The 23,289-nt window shown below is 33.1% G+C and overlaps 1 protein-coding gene across 1 annotated transcript in view; it reads right to left on the bottom strand.

The window, feature by feature from the left end:
* Cda5 (Chitin deacetylase-like 5) overlaps positions 1 to 22,821 on the bottom strand; it is a 118,023-nt gene extending 95,202 nt beyond the window's left edge. The window contains exon 1 of the mRNA XM_089236036.1: positions 22,444 to 22,821. Within this exon, the coding sequence (XP_089092162.1) occupies positions 22,444 to 22,540 (97 nt within the window). The 5' untranslated portion in view covers positions 22,541 to 22,821. The remainder of the gene's footprint in view (positions 1 to 22,443) is intronic.
* Between the last annotated feature and the right edge of the window lie 468 nt (positions 22,822 to 23,289).

Raw genomic sequence — 23,289 nt, 5'->3', positions numbered from 1 at the left:
TTTTTTCGCTATAACGGTATTCGTTAAAACAGGATTTGACTGTAATTCCATTGATTATGAATTAATAAATATTCACAATTAATAGAAATTGTCTAAATTGTTCGCTGTTGGCCCAATAGTTAAGACACCACTATTTTCAGAAAAATAATAATCCATGGTCATTTATTTGTTCGTGCATAAGTTACTCTATACACGTACGTATTATGACCCTACGGTATACATCTCAGCTATTCAAATAACTTGATTTTACAGTTTTCGTGTATTTTTCGGTAATAGATTCATTAGAAATCATAACGGCAAGCCACGATGATTTATATTTCCTGAAGAGGAAAAAGAAAAAAAACCAGCAAGTAGAATAAAATGGATCAAGGCCTTTCCAAAGTTGGCAACTAACAAGTTGCTCACGTTTTTCCTTAAAACGAAGAGAAAAAGGAACTGTAACAACTCGGGCTTTCTCTTGAGAGAGTCCACATGTTCACCTTGAAAGAAGAAGAAGACATCACACAATAGAGGAAAGGAGGCAGAGCTTCTATTTTTAATGGAGTAGTCCTCCTCGAGATGATGGCAAAAGGAATCGCACCAAAAGAATGCCATTTTAAAGCAGTTCAATACGGCGGAAGAATGCCCCGGGCAAAGCCAAAATACACATTTTTTCATTCTTTCGATGAGGAGGAGCCTTGATTGATTTTTTTTTTTTCCACTTTGTTTCACGAATCAAGGTCTCGAGCTCATATAACAATGATACATCGAAGGCGTGTACGCCAATATAACACGAAAACACACAGAGAGATATAGACAACCGGAGCTTATTCTCACAATTAGCATTATCATTATCATCATTGTTATTACAGTAAATGACAGCTGGGGGAAGAGAAGGTGTATTTACTTATGGGTTTTTATTTTCAGCGTAGTGTGTGACTTATATTCTGTAACTCCATTAATTTTCATGCTCGAACGACTGTTGACAAACCACTATTTAGAAGAAAGATTAGCATTTTTTCCAAGTACCCATAAAAAAAGATTTGTATCAACCTGGATAACATTCAGAAAATAGTTTTAGTTGTTTCGCCAATGCAATTATTTTGTTACCCTTCTAGGTCATATATCGTAATAAGTTGATTTTGTATATACAAAGCCTTACACACCCTTATCTTTTGATGATAGAAATATATACAGTCTAATCCCGTTACAACGAATTCCAAATGACCAGAGAAATCACTTCGTTATAAAAAAATTTCGTTATTATAAGTTATTATTCGTTATTAAAAGGAATTCCAGGTTTTTCAATTGCTCTCACGTTATCAGGGGACTAGAAAAGTGTTCGGTAAAACAAGATTTTCGCTATGACTATGTTTTTCGACTGTTTTTTATATAGTATTTTCAATTATAAAAACATCCAAATAACGTGGTCATTTTAGATTATTTTTAATAGGGGCTATATATGAACCGAGATACAACATTTATTTATTTTTTAACGGTCTCCCCGTTCTCTAAAGTTCTAATTAAAAAGTTGCTGCCCTGTATCACCTGAACCAAACAAAAATATTTCCATGTTACTAAATTTGATATTAGGCAGGGTATTTGATTTTAAAAAAACACTGAAAATGAGGGAAAGAACAGTATATATTTATTCGAGACCAATTTCTAAATATTCTTTGCATTTGTAGTTCAGCAATACCTCTGCTAATATTTGCACTTAGGAACAAAATTTTTTTTGTTGGGCTCAGATGAACACATGACAACAATTTTTTAATTAAAAGTTAGAGGGCAGGGGAACCGTATGAAAAATTAAATTTTGTATCTCAGTATATAAACGACCCCTACTAAACTGAAGGATATATCTAAAATAAGCACGTTATTTGAAAACTTTTTCCAATTAAATGAATGTTTCTAAAAGCAACGGTTCAAAAAACAAAGAGCGTGAAAGTATATAACTTTACACCATGTATAGTAAACGTATGTGTATGATTTATGAGTGATGTTCTAACGAGTGAATAACAGGAAGGCTGGATTTTTCCATCATTTTACCTACAAATAGACAACTTTCTATGCGTATTTGGCACATTTGGCTTATACTATTTCCACAATTAGATAAAATTTGGTGAAAACTGTTCAAGTTCTTCTATGGTTTTGCTATGAATTTGTTTAAGCTCGATAAGTGTCAATATACAGAATAAGCTAGATGAACATGTGAAATAAGATTATAGAATTTCTACTGGTTTCAATGAAAACTATTCAATATCAGTTCAAGATACAGCGGTATCCACCTCTCTACGTGAATGTCCGAAAGAAATAAAAATTTTACGTTAGGGTAAATGTAGAATGTGCGGAAAAATTATGCAGGAGAAAATGAGAATAATAGTTTCATTCTTGTGAAATTATTATTGGGGAAAAATAGAGGGACATATAAATTTTTATAGCGACCCCCAATCGAAAAGTGTCAATAAATGATTGAAACTCCTAATATCTTTTCACTAATGATTATTTAATTCGTGAAAAATGGCAAAAATCAAAAATCTCAATCACCGATATCTCGACGAATCTTAGTCTAAATATTTCGGGCAGATTCCTTAGATATAATGGGGGGAGAGGGGAAAAAAAGATTAACTGATATTTTTCATTGAAAAGGCCGCATAAAGGTTCTAATTTCTATATCGCTCCCGATAATCATTTTAAGAAGTTGAAATTAATATCAGAGATGAATTTTCCTTTTCTTGTTGATGATTTTCCATATTCAGAATGTACCTTTCGGACAATCCGAGAGAAAAACTCGTTATATTAGTTACTATTCGTCCATACATGAACTTTTACCAATGTCTCAAAATGTGGCAATGTTTTTCCTTGAACAATACAATCCGTGGAATTAGCCTGTACTTTGTTTCAAAACTGAAATTTTTTGCACAAAAGTTTCAATGATGAATGAGACAGCATTTTCATGCTAATACTGTACACTGCACTGTTTTTGGAATTGTTTCGGAGTCCACATTTGAATATTTATTATTAACAAATAAAATATAAATTTCATTGTGCTTGTCAAGTTTTTCTTTTCAGTGGTTTTATTGTAGCAATAAAAGAGAAAGAGGCATGTTTTTTCATACATATATCCTGGAGAGAGAGTGTTGAGAATTGCTAACAAAGGTCATGTCTATATTTTTCTTGGACTAGATATCGTTGCATAAGTCACGAAAATCTCTTCCCAAGGTTTTCTGTTCTGTCCCTGGTGTCAGACAGAGAAACGCAACAACAAGTTATGGCCCGCTCGGATTTTGCATATCAAATCGTCGGATTTTCGAGGCTTATTTTTACATGTTGAAGCGATATTTTTGAATTCTTGAAAGATCTAATTAACATTCAGACAATTCGGAATTTTCTATATTCGACAAAAATAAATGTTACGATTTCTTCTGCAGCCATTTCACATCACGTACATTTCGATACCTTGAACCACTATTCATGGGAAACATGTGTAAATTTTGAAACAGTCAAATACCCTTTTGCATATTAAATTAACTTTTTGTAACACAACTTGGCATTGAAAGGTCTTGAACATGTTTAGTTCAAAAAAAAAATTTCCATCATGTAGTTTCAGTGCGATAAATCCATACACAGTAAAAGTCCATTTTAATGAGAGCTCACAATCACAAGCAAAGTTTTCGTCCTAACAACTATCTCGTTATAAGCGAATTTCAATATTTTGTTCCATCAGGATGTAAATTGTAGGAACTTTGATTTTATATCTCCATTATAATCGTCTTTTAGATTAGTGTTTCTCAATCTTTTTAGCCCATGGCTCCCTTTGGAAAATATTTTCTTCTAATTTCCCTCGGTCTTACCCAGGGACCTAACCTCATCCAGCACCTCCTAGAGATAGAAGGCCTCCGCAGTCTGCTTGTGACATCAGTAAGTAGTCCATTTTAACCTCAGAATATTCAGGGGAAAAAAAAATTCCCTGCTCGTGCCAGTATCATCGTTGTCAGGGTCGTGTCTGGTCTGACGGAGTATCATCGTTATGAGGAAAAGAAATGATCGGGGCTCAGAATTGGCGATTTCTATGCCCCACATCCAATCACTATGCGGTACTTTTGAACAAATCAGGAAGATTCTACGCCAAAATAAGAAGAAACGAAACAGGATGCTGTATTTCAAAATGTGGCAAACTTGCTAGGTAGTCTGAATGACGTTTATGGCAAACAGTGCAGAGGTCTTCTATCTCTAAGAGGTGCTGCCTCATCCAAGAGCGAGACCCTTACGACTTTTTGAATTGAATTTAGTCAAAACTGAATTTTTTTAATAAGCAAAAATTTTGTTAGTGAAGGGGGTCTGGATCCCCGAGGGCCAAATACGGATCCGGGGGGGGGGGGTGCGATGAAAGTTACACCCCGTTCCTAAAATTAAATTATGGGGTAAAAATTGTTCCGCCTGTAAAATACAAGACGATCCAATGTGAACCTACATAACATATATCGTCACTCTTAACATACCTTCTTAGATTCGCGCCTAACCTAGGCTAAAGTTAAATGAGCTTTCTTCTTGTAAGGTTTCTATGCATGGCCGTCTCAATAATTCTATATCTTTATATGTAATGATATATAATTCTATATATATCATCGGTCCCCGGACAAAGTGATGTTCTAAGGCCATTACTTTGTTTTAATTCCATACTTAGCTGAAAGTGTGGTTTACAAATTTGATTATTTACTCGCGAAGATCACAGAACCAGATCTCATCATCTAGGCCTCCCATGCGCTGGAGGCCCACGTGTCATGTCTGGATGTACTCATGTGTTGAGATGGACCAAGTTGTATGGGTAGCTCTGCTGGGTTCTGTAAAAGTACTAGTCAAATTTTTTTTTCTCACAGCATTTCATTTGAAAACTATTTTCTGGAGACAAATGTTCTTCTTAGCGTTGGCCCCTTGGACACCTGTCTTGGCTCCCCCTTACGCTTGATATTTTTGTCCATGGTTCCTCCCCCCGTAGAATATCCCATTACGACAAGGCTTGAGAACCACTGTTTTATACCATTTCGTTCTAGAATTAGCAAAAGGTCTAGTCATGAAATTAATTTTTGGTCTCACAGCAGGTGACTTTTTGAAAATAGGAAAATTCAGAAATGAACTGTTAATCGTAAACCCTGCACTTTTTAGTGATTAACCTTCTTGAAGCGCCCTCTATCGACAAAAATCTGGACTTTTTTTCTGTACCAAAAAAAATATATTCCCCCTTCGTGAGAAAATAACTTTTTCGCAAACCGTATTCAAATATACAAATTCCTTAAATTTTTATGAATTTTCAAATAATTCACGAATTTATGGAACACTCGTACTTAAATAAATATATGGCGAAATATCTCATCCTTCATATTCCTGCATCTCTCTATATGCTTTAAATTCTGAGATTTTTCAAAGCAATTTAAAAAAAAAGGTTTTCTAATTTATTCTATGTTTCGGAAAAGAAGTGATTAGTAATTAGATGACCATTAAAATAACAGGGAAGAGATCAACCCATTTTGCCAGAAAATCTAGATCCGCTCTTTTTTTTTGTTTTTCAAAGAGGAAAACTTCGATCTATTTAATGGCTGCTGCGAATGAATATCTTCGATCGGATCGCGATATTGGGGAAACATATATATATATGCTTGGTTTTTTTTCCCGATGAATTCCTCAATTTTTAGGTCAAGTGTAAATGCGCTCTGATATAGCAAATGTGATTTCAACACAAAATATCTCTTATAATGTTCCTATTTTAGCCACCTATTATTATTTCTTTTTTCCACTTTTTATCTCTAAAAGCAAAGTGTTTGGGAGGAAAATGACAGCTCTTATAGAGTGAAACAACAAGTTATAATGTGTGAATTACATGCAATATTTATACATTGCTTTTATTGCAATATTAACCCCCCCCCCCCAGGCAAATAAGTCTATCCTGTTTTTGATAACGGAAACTCAAAGTTTCCAATAATTAAAAATTTATAGAGGGTGATTCTAAATTCATGGGACAAACTTTAAGAGGTGATATAACACTTCTAAACAAGCATTTTTGCCCATAGTAGAATGTGTGGATGAATCGCAATTGCCTTGTATGTGAGATCAGTATTCATAGTTATCTTCATAATTATCAAAGTATAAGTTGTGATACGTTATTTTCGTACTTACGAAATAGATGGGATGAATGAGGAATTTACTATCTTTGATTACTAAATGCGAAAATTTGATTTTTACCAGTTTTCAATAAAATCTTCATAATTTATGCTTTCTGAAGTGAAAATAGGTGGTAATTTTGTTAAGTACTTGCATTCTAGAACTTTCAACTGAGTAAAGTACAACACTTGGCCCCGTAATTAAACTATAGAAAGAATTGTTGCGTCAGTTTAGTTCGTTTTTGCAAATGTGTGTGTGTGAATGCAGAATTTTTCATTTGAAGAATATTTTTGCGGATGAATGCAAAATCGATTTGAAATATGCGTCTGCGGATGAATGCAAAATCGATTTGAAAAATGTTTTTGAGGATGAATGCAAAATCGATTTGAAAAAAATTCCTGCGAAATTTTGGATTTTTTATTTGCAAAACTTACGTGGGTCTCCAAGTGTAAGTTATGGGGATTATCTTCTCCCACGATTTTGGTAACGATAAAAAATTCCAACGAGATTTGTTGGATGAAAAAAGTCGTTACAGACAATACTACAGAAATGTCCCGTAAAAATACAGATCAGATGGTCACACCATTCACGCTGTAAATTGGTAGTCCATCGAATCATTTCAAACATTTTACTGACGTGGTTTTTCATAACGTGGGTTTTTCAGAAAGATTGAGAAATACTGTATAAAAATTAATTTGAAAAACGGCGAGATAACATAAACCGTGTATTCAATAGTGAAATATTCCAACAGTCATTTAATAGTAATTATTATTTCATCTTTACTTGCGCTCGATTCCAAAGCCATTTCCGATTAAATTATAATTTGAATATAATTAAGTATAATATGGCTGTCGCAAAAGTAACGGTGCCATTAACTTGCTGGATAAACAGATGGTCCATACGTGCCATTATGAAGATAATAGATCTCTTAAATATCATCTACGGAATGCTATCTATGCCATAGGATTGGTGCATACGAAACGGAATCATTAACCGAGTCTCTCCCATTTTTTTTTCTTTTATTCTGTAATTCATATTAATTCGCGAAAGACTATTTATCCCTAGTTTTTTTCCCCGTTATATTGAATAACGGACATTATATTTTTCAATTACTGTAAATTATACGATGTGATTTCGCAACGAGGATGCATTTAGTGCATGAGATAATTGTTATTATGGGGTCACTCACTTAATTTTGCGTCATTTTCTAAGCAGAACTGTATTAGCCTTCAGAATGGGCCGTTACCTTCTTGTAACGGTTTGCAAATGCGATTTCAATGAAGATGGAGGGGGAAAGACACGTGAAAAAAACAGGGTGGAAAATATTCTTATCTGACTTGTGAAATCATTCATCTGTTATTAAAAGAAAAACGTGATAATTTTCGGTTCGTGGTTATAAAGATCTGCATAATTACACGTATTAACGGCGAAAACTGTCGAATTTATCACCTCCAATGTACTGTGAATATTACACGATTCTGGTTTACTTTCTTAACGACACGTATTACGACGTACGTCTTCCATTTTTATTACAAAACATTAAAAGAAAATTCAAAGAACTCTCCTGTGTATATGTTACGATAAATGTGATATAAATCTTTTTTTTAAGCATAATAACCGGTCATTATGCACAATCGCCAAACATCTCCGTAACTTTAATATTGAATCTTTAAATTTATCACTTTTACCGGTGAATTTTTACCCAAGCGCTGTTGGTAAATTTGATAAATGCTTGAAATTTATCGCCTTTATTTGTGATTATGCATAATACCCTAGTGTAGTTGGTGAATTGGATAGATATTAAAAAAACTCCAAATAAGTCTAGTATGTATGTGATGAATATAGTTGGACCCCCGATATAATGATAACAAATTTTACAATCGTGCCTGATATAATGATACAATACATGTATTAATTATCACGCATAGTATATCAGTACGATTTATCGTGTTTATCAACGACGCGACGCTTGGGTAAAACTATGCATAATCGCCGGTAAAAGTGGTTAATTTAGGGAAATTTATCAAACTTATCAAAATGCTCGACGATTATGCATAACAACCGGCTATTAAGTATAATAATAACAGAATTTTTATCACATTTACAATAACATATATTTTTGAACTCCAATTTAACGCCACCAGTTCTGGTGCTATAACGAATTTGGCGTTATATCGTACCACGGTTTTTAGCGCGTGTAAAGCCTAGAAATGGAAGATTTGCCCACTGAAAAAAAAAACTGGCACCAAGCAGTTTCGGCGCCCGCCATCGGGGGGTTCCAAAACCGGGTTCGACTTTATATGAAACATTGCCCATTGATCATGTAAATTAGGCTTAGTAAATTGATTTAAATTACTGGAAGGTTATGGAATCGTTTAAAGATCCATTAACCTGTAACCCTCTTAATCCCGAAGGAAACTTTGAATTTTACGTTATTTTCATCTATTTTCCACTGTGAAACTGGCTGAAATTAGTTTCCGTCTACAGGTAAATATGCATTGATTGGTGCCAAGATTGTTTACAAGATGTAAAACTCATTTCAAGGTCTCTGTTAGGATTTTATTTGGCTGGGTGAAGTTTTTCAAAAGTATTGTCTATTGTCTACAACTGGCGAGAAACGCACTCGATTTATTATCTCATGGACATCTTGCCTTACAAATAAGAACTGTTTTTTTTTTCAGTGATGCGGTTTTTACTTGAAAAGGTCTTGAGATTACATCATTGATAGCGTTTTGTATCATAGCCATTGTCCGAAAACCGTTTTATGGTCAAACATAAAATATCAGTCCCATTACAATTGTTTCACTGATGTAAAAAAGAGTTTGTTTCATGTAACACACGTTTCATAATATGATAATATCATACTATATACAGGTATCCCTCGCCTTACACGATTTCGCTATAGAGCAGTTTTTAAAGTTTATTTTAGGAATTTCACCCTGCACAAAATTTGGCTTAGAATCTAATTTATCATGTTATCATTATTATTTATTGTGGAAATGGGCTTGCAAATCGAAACTATATAAGATAGTTAAATCCTTTTACGACGAAATACGTGGGATCTGATGATGTTGCTGATACAAATATGAAATTCTCAGATGCAACTCACCAGGTCTCACCGATGAGCAACGTTTGGTAACACATTCACAACGCCATGAGAAATGTAATCCAAAATAGCTGTTCTAATGAAACTAGAATTTTTATATTTGCGAGAAATTTCTCTGGCTGTGCTACTAACGTTTTCATCAGGAGACGAAAAATGCTGCTCGTCATACGAATCTCGACTTCATTATAAAGAGTTATCATACCAAGCTCTTCAGGAAATAAAAACATCCATACTCACTAGAATCAATAAGAAGTAGTGAAGACAGGAAAAAGTAGTAATTAGATTCATTCATATTGCCTAAATTCAAGGGATTTGTCCATAAGTTTGAATAATTAATTAATTTAAAAAATGTTCCTTGCTATTGAGTTCAATTTTTTTTTATCCTTTCTGTAGAAAACCATTCGCCCATCCCTATCTTTCTCATGCTAAATTCAACTCACTTTACGAAATTTCGTCTTACGCGAATCAATTAATCGCGTAAAGCTGGGGAAACCTGCATATGTATAACAAAAAGCAATTAAATTATGGTTGGAAATTTGAAAAACTGTAGGAATTAATTTTTTTCTCGTTAAAAGTACCTTGTATCTTGGAATAGGAGCAGCATGAGCATATGCATCGCAGTTTTCGGGAAAAAAATCCAAAAAGAAATGCAATTCAATAGAATTTTTATTTGTCAATAATTAATTCTAAGATTTTTCCGGGGGGGGGGAAACGACCGCAATCGCCTAATCAGTAAAAGCACTGCAAGCCTTTAAAATTCATTTTTGCAAAAACATTAGTGCTAATAAATATGTATTTATATGGGGGATTAAATCGAAATATTAATATTTAACATTAAAATGTTACTATAATAAGTTAAATTTAAAAAAATATTTATTTATATATATATTTCATAGTTGTTAAATTTACAGTTTTTCAAAATTAGGGAAATTCCTCTTTTTTGTACGCATTGAAGTTTCATTCGATGTGCTTCAAAAAAATCTTTTACAAGATTAATAAACAGCCTTAACAGAAATAGAAAACGAAAGAACTTGGAGAAAATAATCTCTCAGCAATAAAAAAAAAAGTGCTCAGAGAACTCGAGTAGGTCTCAGACTGTAAAATTGAATATTTACGCGAATACATGATCGCTCCGAGGCTTTAGCGTATGTTTTATGACGGAAAACAGGTTGGAACAAGGTTTCAAATGAAACCACGTTTCATCGAGAAAACTCATGTAAGAGTACAGCCGATAGATTATTTTATTTATTTTCGTTATAGAGAGTCTGTTCATGTTTCAGAGCATCAGATTCTCGCGAGAGTAAGTAGTGCGTGCAGAATTAGAGCAAAAACTCTCTCTCGTAGGAAAGAGACAAATAGGCCAAAAAATATGAACTAAACGACTGCTCTCGAGATAGGCAAATAGAAGAAAAAAACATAACGAGAAAACGTTTTGCATTATACTCGTAAAACTTTTTTTTCACTTTTAAAAACTTGAATATCCCACGACGAAAAATAGTAAAAAGAAAAATAGAGAAAAGAATCACATGGTGAAAGTAAGAAAACGCCCTTTTTAATGGAAATTTTGCACGAGAGCTGGAATGAATGAAATCTCGTGTGCATATATTCATTCGTAACGAAGGTTATAGATGGTTAGTATAATATGGCACGACGAGGATGGTTGGCAAATAGTCTGTTGAGAAATTTATATTTACTCATTTATAGAGTACTTTATTGAAATGATTTCAACATTGAAGGAAAGTAATAATCATATTTATACTTCAAAAGAGTATAAATGAGAAAACAAAATCGAATACTTCATAAATGACAATCGTCGCATTTTCAATCATAAAAATCGGGTGTGTCACGGAATTGAAATCACTTAAAAACTGGTCGCAGTTACGTTATTAATCGTTCTGAACAAAGAAGACGTGAATCGGTAGTCCTGAAAATATTTTTATATACGGCCCAGAACATGTAAACTTTAATTTCCAAACTTGATATACTTTGTATAATTTATACTATAAAATAGTTATAAATTCAAAATTAAAATGTCTTCAACTGTTGTGAATGATTCCTCTCTCTCATCTTGTGTTCCGTGGACTCATACTGGTCCGTTAGAATTTCCTGCCGGTCCTTGAAACATTTTGACCAGTTCATATATCCCTGCATAATTTTAGATTCAATAAATACTGCATTATAACGTCTTAGAATTGGTTTTCATTTCTGTTTCAGCTGGTAGCAGAGATCTAAAAATCATACATATCTTTTAGAAGTTGGCAAGTTTTTTCGCTCATTTATTGATTTTTTTAGTCGGACCACACAAAAATTCTTTCTCAAATTCATTTATTACTTACTATATTCATTTATTTTTTTCATTTTTTGCTGCTTCCGCAAATATAATTTCCTCAATTTACTTATTCTTTGTCGTTCATTAAAATTATTTCTTCCATTAAATTAGTTTTTTGTCGGTCCGAAAATTATTTCTGCCTTTGAATAAAATTTTTTGCCAATCCGAAATTTTTTTTCTCCTATTTATTTTTTGCAGATCCGCAAATTATCCGTCTTATTTATTCATTATTTTTCATATTTATTTATTTTTTGCCGGTCTACAAGTTGTTTCTTGCATTCAATGAATTTTTTGTGGATCTGCAAATCACTTATTTATTCATTATTTCTGGAATTTATTTATTTATTTTTCTGACTCACTTTATTTGTTTTCTCAAATTCATTCATTTCTTTTACCTGTTCTCAAATTATTTCTCCAATTAAATTAATTTTTTTTGTCACTGCAAATGATATATATATGTCCTAATTATTTATTTTCAGGTCCCAAGTTGTTTCTTTCCTATTTATTTATTTTATTCATATTTATTTCTTTATCGGTCCTCAGATTATATTTCCCTTATTCATTAGCTTTCTCCTATTTATTTTTCACCGGTCCGTAGATCATTTCTCACATTTCCTCCAGTGCTGAGCTGTAAAAAAGCGTTGAACAACACTGATCTAAATGACTTTGCAACATTGAGTGATGATAATGAATCATAGAAGAATTATATCTTGGGACTATGACCTCCTACGCTTGAGTTTTTGACCCATCTATTCTATACCTATTTCCTTCACAATTGATGTAAAGTTGTTATTCATAAAAAGAACTCTCATATTCACCCATTATTGAGCCAGTAGAATGATAGCATACACTACTAAAAATAGATAGAAAAAAATTGGAGATTTTTATAAAATTTTTAAAGCAAAAAAACACGGCTTATATTGACCAAAGGTTAATGAAATGATTAAGATTGACGTTCAAATACGTAACCAACAACTACAAACAAGTATAAAACCCATTATACAAGTGCATCAATCATAGAAATATGATTTAAAAGAATAACACTTCTTTTTGTGAAGCTTCCAGAATATGATGCTCAAAGACATTTTCCGTCTCACTTATTTTTAATACATAACTAAAAATAACTTTATTAGTTAGCATTCATGGCGTCCTCTTTTTTTTCTGTAATGACACCATGAACTTTCCCTTTCCGTTCGTCACAATTTCTATGTCGTCATAATGCTAAAGTTAATAAAAAATGCTTGCTTGCGCAACCACTACTTATTTAAGTTTGTACTGCGTGTACCCCTTTTCCTTTCCATTTTTCCAACTGGTTTTATATTTCGTTCTGAAGAAAGTTCAAAAAAGCTAGAAGCCTTTCTCTCGTGGAACGATGTCAATGAAGAAGACCAAGCTGGTCATTAATCAATAAAAGATGATTAAGTCTCGACGTCTTTAGGTTGTTGTAGATGACAAGCGCTGTTGTCATGAAAAATTGATTTCGCTATCCCCGTTGCCTCATTGTACGTACCTGCGAGGGAAACAATATCTTAAAACGAAATGGAAATCGATCGGAAGGAGGAGATTTACTTGATTTACCCCCCTCCCCCCGGTCCAGTTTATATTTGAATATATATAGAGTACCCCATAAAGTAAATTGTTTAAAAATTCATGAAAATTGAAGGAAATATTTGAATGCGGTTTGCAAAAAAGTCATTCTTACGACAGGAGTGTTTTTTAGTTACAGAAAAAAAAAATTTGTCTATAAGAAAGCCAGGGAAACCAGTCCGGAAGAAGTGGTTGGACCTGTATCTTTCTTTAGTCTCTTCTGTGTCCGAAGCGTTCGTAACCTTCAGCCGGCAATTCTTATCTGAAGTAAAACAATTTCACCAATAGTGCTTTATCCACAGATCTCAACACCACAATGGAAATCTTATGTAAGCGCGCCAGTAACAGGAAAATTCAGAAATGAACTGTTAATCGTACACCCTGCATTTTACAGAACTCTGATTTGCATATTTCCAGTGATTTGTTTTCTTCAGCGCCGTCATTCAACAAAAATGCATATCTTAAAAATATATGACATCCATATATTTGTTATGGACATCTTTTTTTCAGCCACCTAGTTGGGCATTTTGCCTGTTGTGGCTTTGTATTTGTTACATCAGGCGAGTGTCTTATCGTCCTGGGCTACCGGGCCGGTTTTACCCTTTACTAATCCTTTCAGCAAATTAAAGAAATCCACTTTAATTGAGTGTTGATGTATTTTTGCAATTAAAAATATGATAACAGCATCATTGTGAAATACATTTTTCCATGAATTCTGAAAATCATTTTTTCTAACTATTATGAAATCGTTTCTTATTAAATCTGAAATTATTTCTCTCATGTGTTCTGGAAGTAATTTTGAAATTATTTTTTTCATCAATTTTGAAATACATTGTTTCATTGAAATTTTTCCCAGCATTTCTATTATTTCTGTAACTATACTTAATAAAAACCAAGTTAGAAATTGCAATAAAAACGAAACCTATATCAATATAACTTTTAGTAATCTAGCTTCGGTATCCGTTTTAAATCAGCGGTTCCCAATGGAGGATGCCTGGACTCCCAGGATTTCACGGGCTTACGGTCGAATTGTAGAATTATAAAAAAATGTAAGTTGAAAAAAAAAATAAATAAATAACATTAGAAAAAATTATTTATTTAAATTAACGTGCAAAAGCATCGCTGCAACGTTGGTAGACTGCAACAGCAGTATTGTTATGATTTCAGAAAAAGTGCACTTGTGATGACATTTCTCGATGGGAGTAATACAACACGTTGTTTTGGTTTTTCTGCACTCCAGTAGATGACACTTCTATCGCATTGCATTTACCAGTGCTGGATAAAATGTCCGCCATTGTTCGGGAACATTCTCTTGGATAGGCTGTAGTTCCTGCTACTATAAATGGAGATCCATGGCAGACACCAATATTTCTAGGGGGTGGAGGTCCACGACTAAAAGTTTTCGGAGCCGCTGTTTTCTAAATCAAGAATTGTTTTGTACTTTGTGATGTTTGCAGTCCAAAAAGTATAATATGTTAAGGTATAGTAGAACCTCGATTAACTGGGATAATGGGTCTAGGGTCATGTTGGATAATGAGATTCTCGGTTGATAGAGACAACTTGACGAAAATGTGAAAAAAAAGTCTACGTCGATGATTTACTTATCAAGAAACGTAAACTTATTTATCAAGAAACGCAAAAATTTGAACTTCTATACATATTGTTGAATATAATAATTAAATGCAAAAATATTTGCAAGTCACCGGTTTGAATGGTATCCTTACTCGTCATGTGGCTCTCCATCAGTGAAATCTATTCGTCACTGGTAGGCCTCGATGGATAGAGGCTCGGTTAGTCGACGCTGTATTATATATATTGAAAATTTTGTTTCTTTTTTGAATTGCTACATGTGCATTGCATACCCTCACTATTTCTAGTCTCAAATTTGAAAACTTGTCACAATCTCATGCCTTTCTATGTCAACGGAATAGAAACCGTATAGAAATAAAAAAAAAACAAATTAAATGTAGTTTATAATGATCTACTTTCGGTTTCGATATTCGTTCGTTATTGAACAGATGTTACGTGTGCCTGTTATGAGGAAACACGTTTTTCCCAATGATTTTTGATGCACACATTTTCTACTCTAACTCTTATAGCGGCTTTGTTTCAACTTCTAGAAATATGACACTTTATCTCTCGACTGGTTATTCGTCCCACTTTGAAGACTTCCCAGCGTGAAAAAAGGGCTCTTTCTCTCTTCAGATAAAAATTAACACTCTCCCCAAGCATGAATGATTTCATGCCTTTATTATTTATGTCCATACACTGCATGTTGGCCCAAGTCGATCGATCGTCCTCATCGAGGAAAAGTGACGAGAATCATCGATGCCGTTACAACACAGGCGAGCATTCTGGATCGTGCTCCGAATACTAATTTGCATCAATTAAAGGAAAGTTTTCACAGATGGTGTCACAAGTAAAAACTTATTCGTGTGCAGTCAAAAAGTCACTCAAAAGACAATGGTCGGTGACATCTTGAAGCAGGATTCGCTTCTGCAATGATGCAATCGATTATGAAAGATGACCGCACGTGGGTTTCGTATCATATTATGTTTTTATTAATACCTACAAATCAGGGCTCGACGAAGCTAAAAAAAAAAAAAGGAGCCAAACATGCTTTTTCCTTAAGAAAAACGTCCTAAATCGTGTTATTATTATTATTTCACATTTCTGGGGCTTAATGACCTTTGTTTTGAGTGCGAGGAGTGATGTTATGAAATTAGGAAATTTTATGCTATCTCCTTACACTCCTTTTTACAAGCACATACAAAACAATTTATACAAAAATTTTTAATACCGATTTTCTGGGTGGACATGGTGACCTGGGATTTGCACAGAAGACGAAATATTTCACTGCTAAAAAAATGTCATGCAAGTAAAAGGAAGAAATTGTAATTTTCAGGGGAACTGAATAGTGTGACCACATATAACCCGTTTTCTCTAGAAATTCCTGTATTTTCCTTATTAATGCCTTTTTTTTTCAGATGCCCTGTCTTTCCCGTATAGTAAATTTCCATCAAAACTCAAAACCCACTTGAATTTTTGTTTTTCTTAGCAAAAATCAAGGGTTAAAATTGTTTTGCAACTCATAAATTATATTGATAATTTTGAATAAGATAAATATGAAAATTTATCTCGCATGCTTGTTATACTAAACCTTTTTTTTGTAGAAGTCAATTTAATCCACTGTGATTTGCAGTAGCTCTTTATTTCCCTCCATTGCTGATTTCATCATTATATATACATGTAATTGGCTACTTTACTTATTTTTGGCATGGTATTTGGTGGCAATCAACAATTTGCATTTTTTTTTAATATCCCGATTTCCTTTTTTTTATTTTGTAGAAAAAACATCGTCCACCAGGAGCTAAAACTACTTTCTTCACCTCACACCAACTACGGCGATATCGCTATATTGCAATTTACTGCCGTTAATGAGTTGGGCTGGAAATAAAGGTGCCATCTATGGATGGTCACCCCAAGCTCCTGAGGGAATATAACTTTATTACGTATATTCTTCCCTAGTTCGAACCTGGGACCTGACGGCAACCTCTACGGTGGTAGACGAACATCTTACCTCGTTGATGCGAGGATTTTCATTTAGGAACTTCTAATTTTTTCGAAGCGCATGCAATTTGAAGATTTCAAGAAACTTTTTTATGAAAATACGAAAAATCGGAAGAATTTGGCTTCCTATCGGAAGATTTTAATCAGTTCAAAAAAAAAATCGTAATTCTTCATTGTGAATCGGAAGCATTGGCAATTACGGATTTGTCATGACATGCTCTAAATGAATTAATATTTTATGAAACCTCTCCAAAAAATGGCCGAAAACAGGGATTTCAATTCAAGGTCTTAGTGTAAAATATTCGAAAATTGCATTCGCTGTTACGTAATCAGCATAATTACCTCAATGGCAAAATGAGACAGCATCGAGGCATGGTAGAACAACCAGGAAAATAATTAGAATTTTTCAATTTATTTCAACCAAAAAAATGACTAACGAATATCGATTACGCATTCTCGAGCGGAAAACATTTTTTTTTTCCAATATCAGTATCGAAACTATATTTTAAGGAAAGTATATGAAATGAATAAATGAGAAAAAAAAAAGAAGGTCGCAATTAATTGTGCTCAAAGGAGCGAATCAAAAGAACTAATTGATTTTGGGTTATATATGGGTGAAAGAAAGAGAATACAAATATAAGCCACACACGTACAGAAATGTACTAATCGTTAATCTATATAAAAACGCATGAAAGTTGAGAAACGGGTTCTTCAAAGTCCTTTCATTTTTTGTTTTCTTCTATGGCCGCGGTCACCGAAGCCCAGAGTTCAGTAGAGCGAAAGCAATATAAAACGAAGGAAAAACTCGTACCACACCCCACAAATAGCCCGAAAATTTCTACAAAAAAATAAATAAATAAAATAACAAATAAACAAAGCATTTTTTTCTTCTTCAAAAGATACGAAGAAAATTTATGTTCCAACTTTCGAATTCGCACTTTCCGTGGCATGAAGGTGACCTTGCTGTTCCGTTCACGCCTTCCTTCCGTTCACAAAAATAAATAACTGTTTGGAATTCTAAAAGAAAACGAGACCAGAACAATTTTTTTCTCGTCCTTTTTTTTTTTCATGGATTTTTTAATTGAAGTTTTGACCGTTTTATATTCCTTTTGTTTGCGCATCGTGAATCTCAATTTACCTTAAGTACACCCAGTCGAATTTCCCAATCGCCTTTGGCAAGCCATTAATTATGATTTATTACGGAAACGGAGTGGTTTTTGAGATATTGGATCGATTGTGTGCAATATACTGTGAATGCAATTGAAGAGGAATTTTAGCAAAAAATAAATAAATATCTTACAATACGTTCATACATTAAGTTTCTCAAGTCCACTAGAATTTCGTAACATATTGTGGTCATCATTCTTATCGTTTCTTGCACGAGAATCAAATTAAGGGATCTCGCACCTTTTAACATGGGAAAAAACTATATGCTCTGATAGGAATATCATTAAAAATACTGTTTAACCATTGATTTATTTCAAACTTTCCACACATGTTTTTTATTTTACGCGCTATCCAGTGTCGGTATAAAGTTTTATGTTCCATAATACTTAATTCTTGTGTGAATTTGGAAAAAAGCGTTAAAAACGGATTGCGTGAATGATAAAATATCGTGGCATCAGTGCAATTGAGTAAAACTTGATACAAAATAAAAGAAACTGTTCAGTTCATGAAATGAAGCGGAAGATTGAGATTTCATTGACTCAATCTTATTTAAAATTAAACTTTAAATTAAAAAAAAAATTTAATTTTAATTCGAATTAACAATGTTCAAAAATTAAATATCAGAGATATGCAAAACTTTTTGGCATAGGATAGCACATAAAATCAAAAACTGTGCAAAACAAAATATGTGCAAATAGGTTAAAATAGTATTTTTTTATTTTAAATGGAACATTTTTTTGGAAATTCAAAGGTCCTATTGAGTGAAATTTTAAAGTTCGTTTACGAAGTAATTTTTTTTATGATTCTTCAGAAAATTTATTTTTATTTTCGATCTGGAATTACTATTTCATGATCATGACCAAAAGTAATTTTTTTAATTCGTAAATTGTGAAAAACAAGATCGGGAGTCACATGGTACATGAGATCTCCCGGAATCATAAATACTGATTATTGATTCTAGTTGAATTAATTTAATTAATTAATACTAATCAAAAATGATTCAATTGGAAATTCACATTAATTACAATAAAATATGCTTAATTAATGTCTAGTTCGTTGAAACTTCTGAAATATGTTATTTAAGTAGCCAATCACCACGTAAAAAAAATTATACAATCGGTCTCGAATTGGATGGATGAGCTGTCAAAAATTGTTAAGAGTAATTAAAAGATAGTTTATTTTGTACCCTTCTGCTCTATGCATCTCGTTGTGTTTAGGAAATCGCCTGGTTGATATTATAATGCTACAATCAGCAATCAAAAATGTAGTTATTGTTATTAATTTTATACAGTGATTATAAATCATACTGAGCGCTTCAATTTTCTAAAAATACTCCTTTGAATAAGTTTTGCCCTAATGTGTGGGCAGTCCGAGTCCTACAGGGTGCCCCAAATCATTGAAAAAAAATATTCACATTCAGCGTATTTTTCCCCTAATTTTCCACCTTAATACTGTATTTCATATTATTTTGCCATAGGCAAGTTGGTCCAGCTACTGCCGCTGGAAAAAAAATTTATTTTTACCGAAGTTGAAAGAGGCATCTGATATGGTCATGATTTGAATTTCAATGAATTTGTTATCAACATTTTTCGAGATGTCATTTCATCAGCATGATTGATTTCCACTTCTTTTATATAGTTCGATAAACTTTTCTCACTAATTCATCAAACCACTACCAACATTGAGTAATAAATAAAGATAAATGTCATCAATCAATAATCTGCATTGGTGATTCATGTTAGATTCACTGTTTTTTGTTTAGTCCTAGTTTGGTATTTTGTTTCCCCAAACATTCGTAAATAGAATTTGGAATGAGCAATTTACGTATGCAAAAATACAGGGTGTAAAGTCAAGTCCTTTTACATATTTTATTCATGCTCCCCCCACAACAAGGGTGGAGCTGACAGGGCTTCGGTGTTGGGGGCCCGGGACAATTTCCAATTATTATTATGTTTATGTCCTACTATCATATCTGAATTTAACTGCTTTGCCTTATCATTTTTCATATCTGATTTTAATTTTAAAATAACCGTAGAATTTTCTGTTATTTTCTGACACTATTTGTGAAATACCTTTATAATATGCTATATACAAACCGGCATCTTAAATGCGTGTACCGATTTCCTTATCCAAAATAAATTTCTTTGAAAAAAATAAGGTACGCATAGTATAGAAAAAAATCTCTTGTGAAAACAAACAGGGCAATCAGGAAATACACAAATTATATGGTGTGTTGATTGGGAAGTGATAATTAGTGAAAGGGAAGGCAAAAAAAGTACTCTGTCTTTAATCAAATAACAAGGCACTCAAGCAAATAGTTGCAAAACTGTTTAATTAGCGCCAAAAAAAAAAAGAAGTATCAAGAAAACTTTGGGAATGCTTTAATGCTCTGATTACCGTCCCTTTTGTGTATTTATTTTACTCTACTGGACTTGGATAGCTTCCTGTCAATCCCTGTAAACACCTTTATATTGTGCTTCACATTCAAACTTGACTGTTTATTTTCTCAAAATAATCACCTGGGTGAAATATTGCTTAATAATTTATCACCTTTAGTTGTTATTATCAAGGCTACCGATATAATGTTGAAAAATTATTAAATTAAGTACCATCTTAAAAAGAAATATTTCTCGTGATTTCATAGATGATTGACATGTATCACTCCCGGAACACGTGAAATATACCTATATTCTTAACCTAAGAGTTCCGTAGAAAATGAAATGGAAAATAAAAAGAAAAATAAATAATATTATTTCAATGTGCGTCTTTTCGGTTATTACATTTGTATGTGAGTTTTCTCTGCACACACTTTCCGCGTCTTATCGCTTCTTCAGTAAAGCGGGAAGTAATGCGGAAAAGTATCAAACGTTAAGTTCCGCAAAGCCATAAACAAAATAGATTGGGATCATTTTTTTTATTTGTGCATGGTGCATCTATAGGAATTTCCTTGAGGAATTACAATTCCTTATTATATCATAAATTACGTAATTAACACTTTACTTTCCGAACATATTATTAATATTACTATTTTAAGGCAATTAAGACCAAAATTATAGACTTCTCATTTACTAATATTTTTTAATCATTTCATTTCATTTTTGTAATCAATCCTTCAACTGACGAGATATGATGAATTATTAATTAATTATCTCAATTAATTTCGACCAGAAAATTAAATTATCTTATATTGTTTTTTTGTGTTCCTACCTTTAGATACTAATGGTAAGTTTTCAAATAAAAAACATTTAAAAAAGAAAGGATGATAATCTACCGTACCAAAAATATTTTTAAACGTGATAAATTTTGAACTACAAAATAACAATTCATGCATGGAAGGACTAAACATTTTCAGCGTTTGACACATTGCTTGTGAACTGGGTGTAATTATTTCTAATTTTATGAACAGTATAGAGAAGCATTTCTCAACCCGGGGTTCCAAAACATCGTTAAGGGTTCCACGATGAAAAAGTTGCAAATAGCTGGGTTCTAGTTGGAACTATTCAGTTAAAAATGTGCCCTCTTAAAACTTCTCTAACTTAAATTTAGCTACAATTCATACACTGTAAGTATTACATATAAACGTAGGTATTATTTCAGGGATTTCTCGTAGATTTTTTGGATGTCACTTCAAGGGTTCCTTGGAACATAGATATTCGTACAAAAGTTCCCTGAGACATTCCTTCAAAGATTTTCCTGTAACACGAGTATACCTGCAAAGGTTCACTGTAACATGGATATTTTTTCACGAGTGCTCTGGGCATATGTGTGTGAGTGGAATGTGGATATTTTTCGTGGGTTTCCTTCGGCTGTACATACATTTGGCTATACAGGGTATTTGAACTATACAGCGTAAAAAGAAAGGGAGTTTTAGAATATAGGATTCCACCCGGGTTTCGGAAGAGGTTTTCTAGATTTCTGCGTTACGAAAAGAAGTGAAATATTTCATCGATGTTAAAAAAAGTATCCATGTTTGAGTAATATCTATGCGATTTGTGTGTTTTTTGGGTTTCCGTTAGGGGCCCTTATAACCATCAAGGGTTCCGTGGGGCACTCTCTTAACGTCAAGGATTCAGCGATAACTAAAACGTTGAAAACCTATACCCTGGAAAATGTATACTATTACAAGGTTCCATGGAAAATGTATACAATTACCAGAAGGTTCCAATTATTCCGAGGGTCCTTTGCTTCAGAACATGGATATATTTTTATAAGAATTTTTCAAGGGCAAATTTATTCAGAAATGCTAGAAGAGGGCATTAACGTTGTATACATCACAAGACAATTTTTGCTTATCATCTCTTTGTACATAACTTCAAATATTTGGTAATAAAAAAAGTTGAAATTATTCCATTTATATTAATAACTGTTTTTTTCCAAACAAAAATTATTATCAATACAAATACGTTAATATGCCTTAAAAGTTTAAAATACGAATTTTTGTTTTAATAATCAGGTTAAACCTCATTAGTCATTCAACAGGGTCTAGAAAAAAGAAATAATCAACGCATATGAAAAATGCATAAGAAAATGATAGTAAAAGACTTACCAAATAGAATCAGAAATAAGTATCCTAGTAGACTGGAATAGGAGAAAACACTTTTGTTGAAAAAGAGGAATGTCCACGAAACACTGCCAGATGCCATAGTTCTTTGTTTTAAATTACTTTACTCTATAAAAAGTCAATAATTTTTTAAATTTCGTACAAGACAAAAGTTTCTAACTTGAAGAAGAAGAGAGTGAAATTTTGTACAAGAATTTTTTTTTATTTTCCGATTTCCAGAAACAACAACAACAGCTGATTTATCGAAAACCAGAGCAATAAGCCGCGGGCGGCATCAGTCAGGGTATGGTCCACTTGGTGCACACGCGGCTCTTTTCTCTGTCCGACATGCGCTCGATCAGAGGTATGATCGAGTTTTGATTTCTCCCCGAAGTTTTCTTTCGCAGATAACTAACTCTTACCTGTCAAAACTTGCGCGCTTTTCTTTCCCCCCTCCCCTTCAACAATCTAGGCCACACCTGATATTTACAGCGACATCTAGCGGCCGTGTAAGGAACAACTTTCTCCAAGGCTGTGTAACAAAACTCGATTACAGTGATACCTCCGCTACGAAGATTATTCGTTTCGGTTTCATATTCGTTAGCCGAAACATGATTTCCCATGGGTTTCAACGAAAAATCGTTTAATTCGTTCCAGGGATAAACCTAAATTTCGAATTTTTATGAAATACTGTAGTAAGGCCGGAATTACACTATGAAAGTTTGATAAAAGTTATTTTATAAAATTTAAAAAATGCAGCCAATAAGACTATCAGTTGTATTTGCGCGAATGTAACCGGTACGATTATTGGTTGCATTTTTTTCAAGTTCTATAAAATAACTTTTATCAAAC

This window comes from Pholcus phalangioides, unplaced genomic scaffold (genome assembly GCF_987345545.1).
Source record: "Pholcus phalangioides strain wild (caught in Gottingen) unplaced genomic scaffold, Ppha-v1.0 ptg000009l_1, whole genome shotgun sequence".
Lineage (NCBI taxonomy): Eukaryota > Metazoa > Arthropoda > Arachnida > Araneae > Pholcidae > Pholcus > Pholcus phalangioides.
Note: the sequence above shows the minus strand (reverse complement) of the source record. Positions and strands in the feature narration are given on the sequence as shown.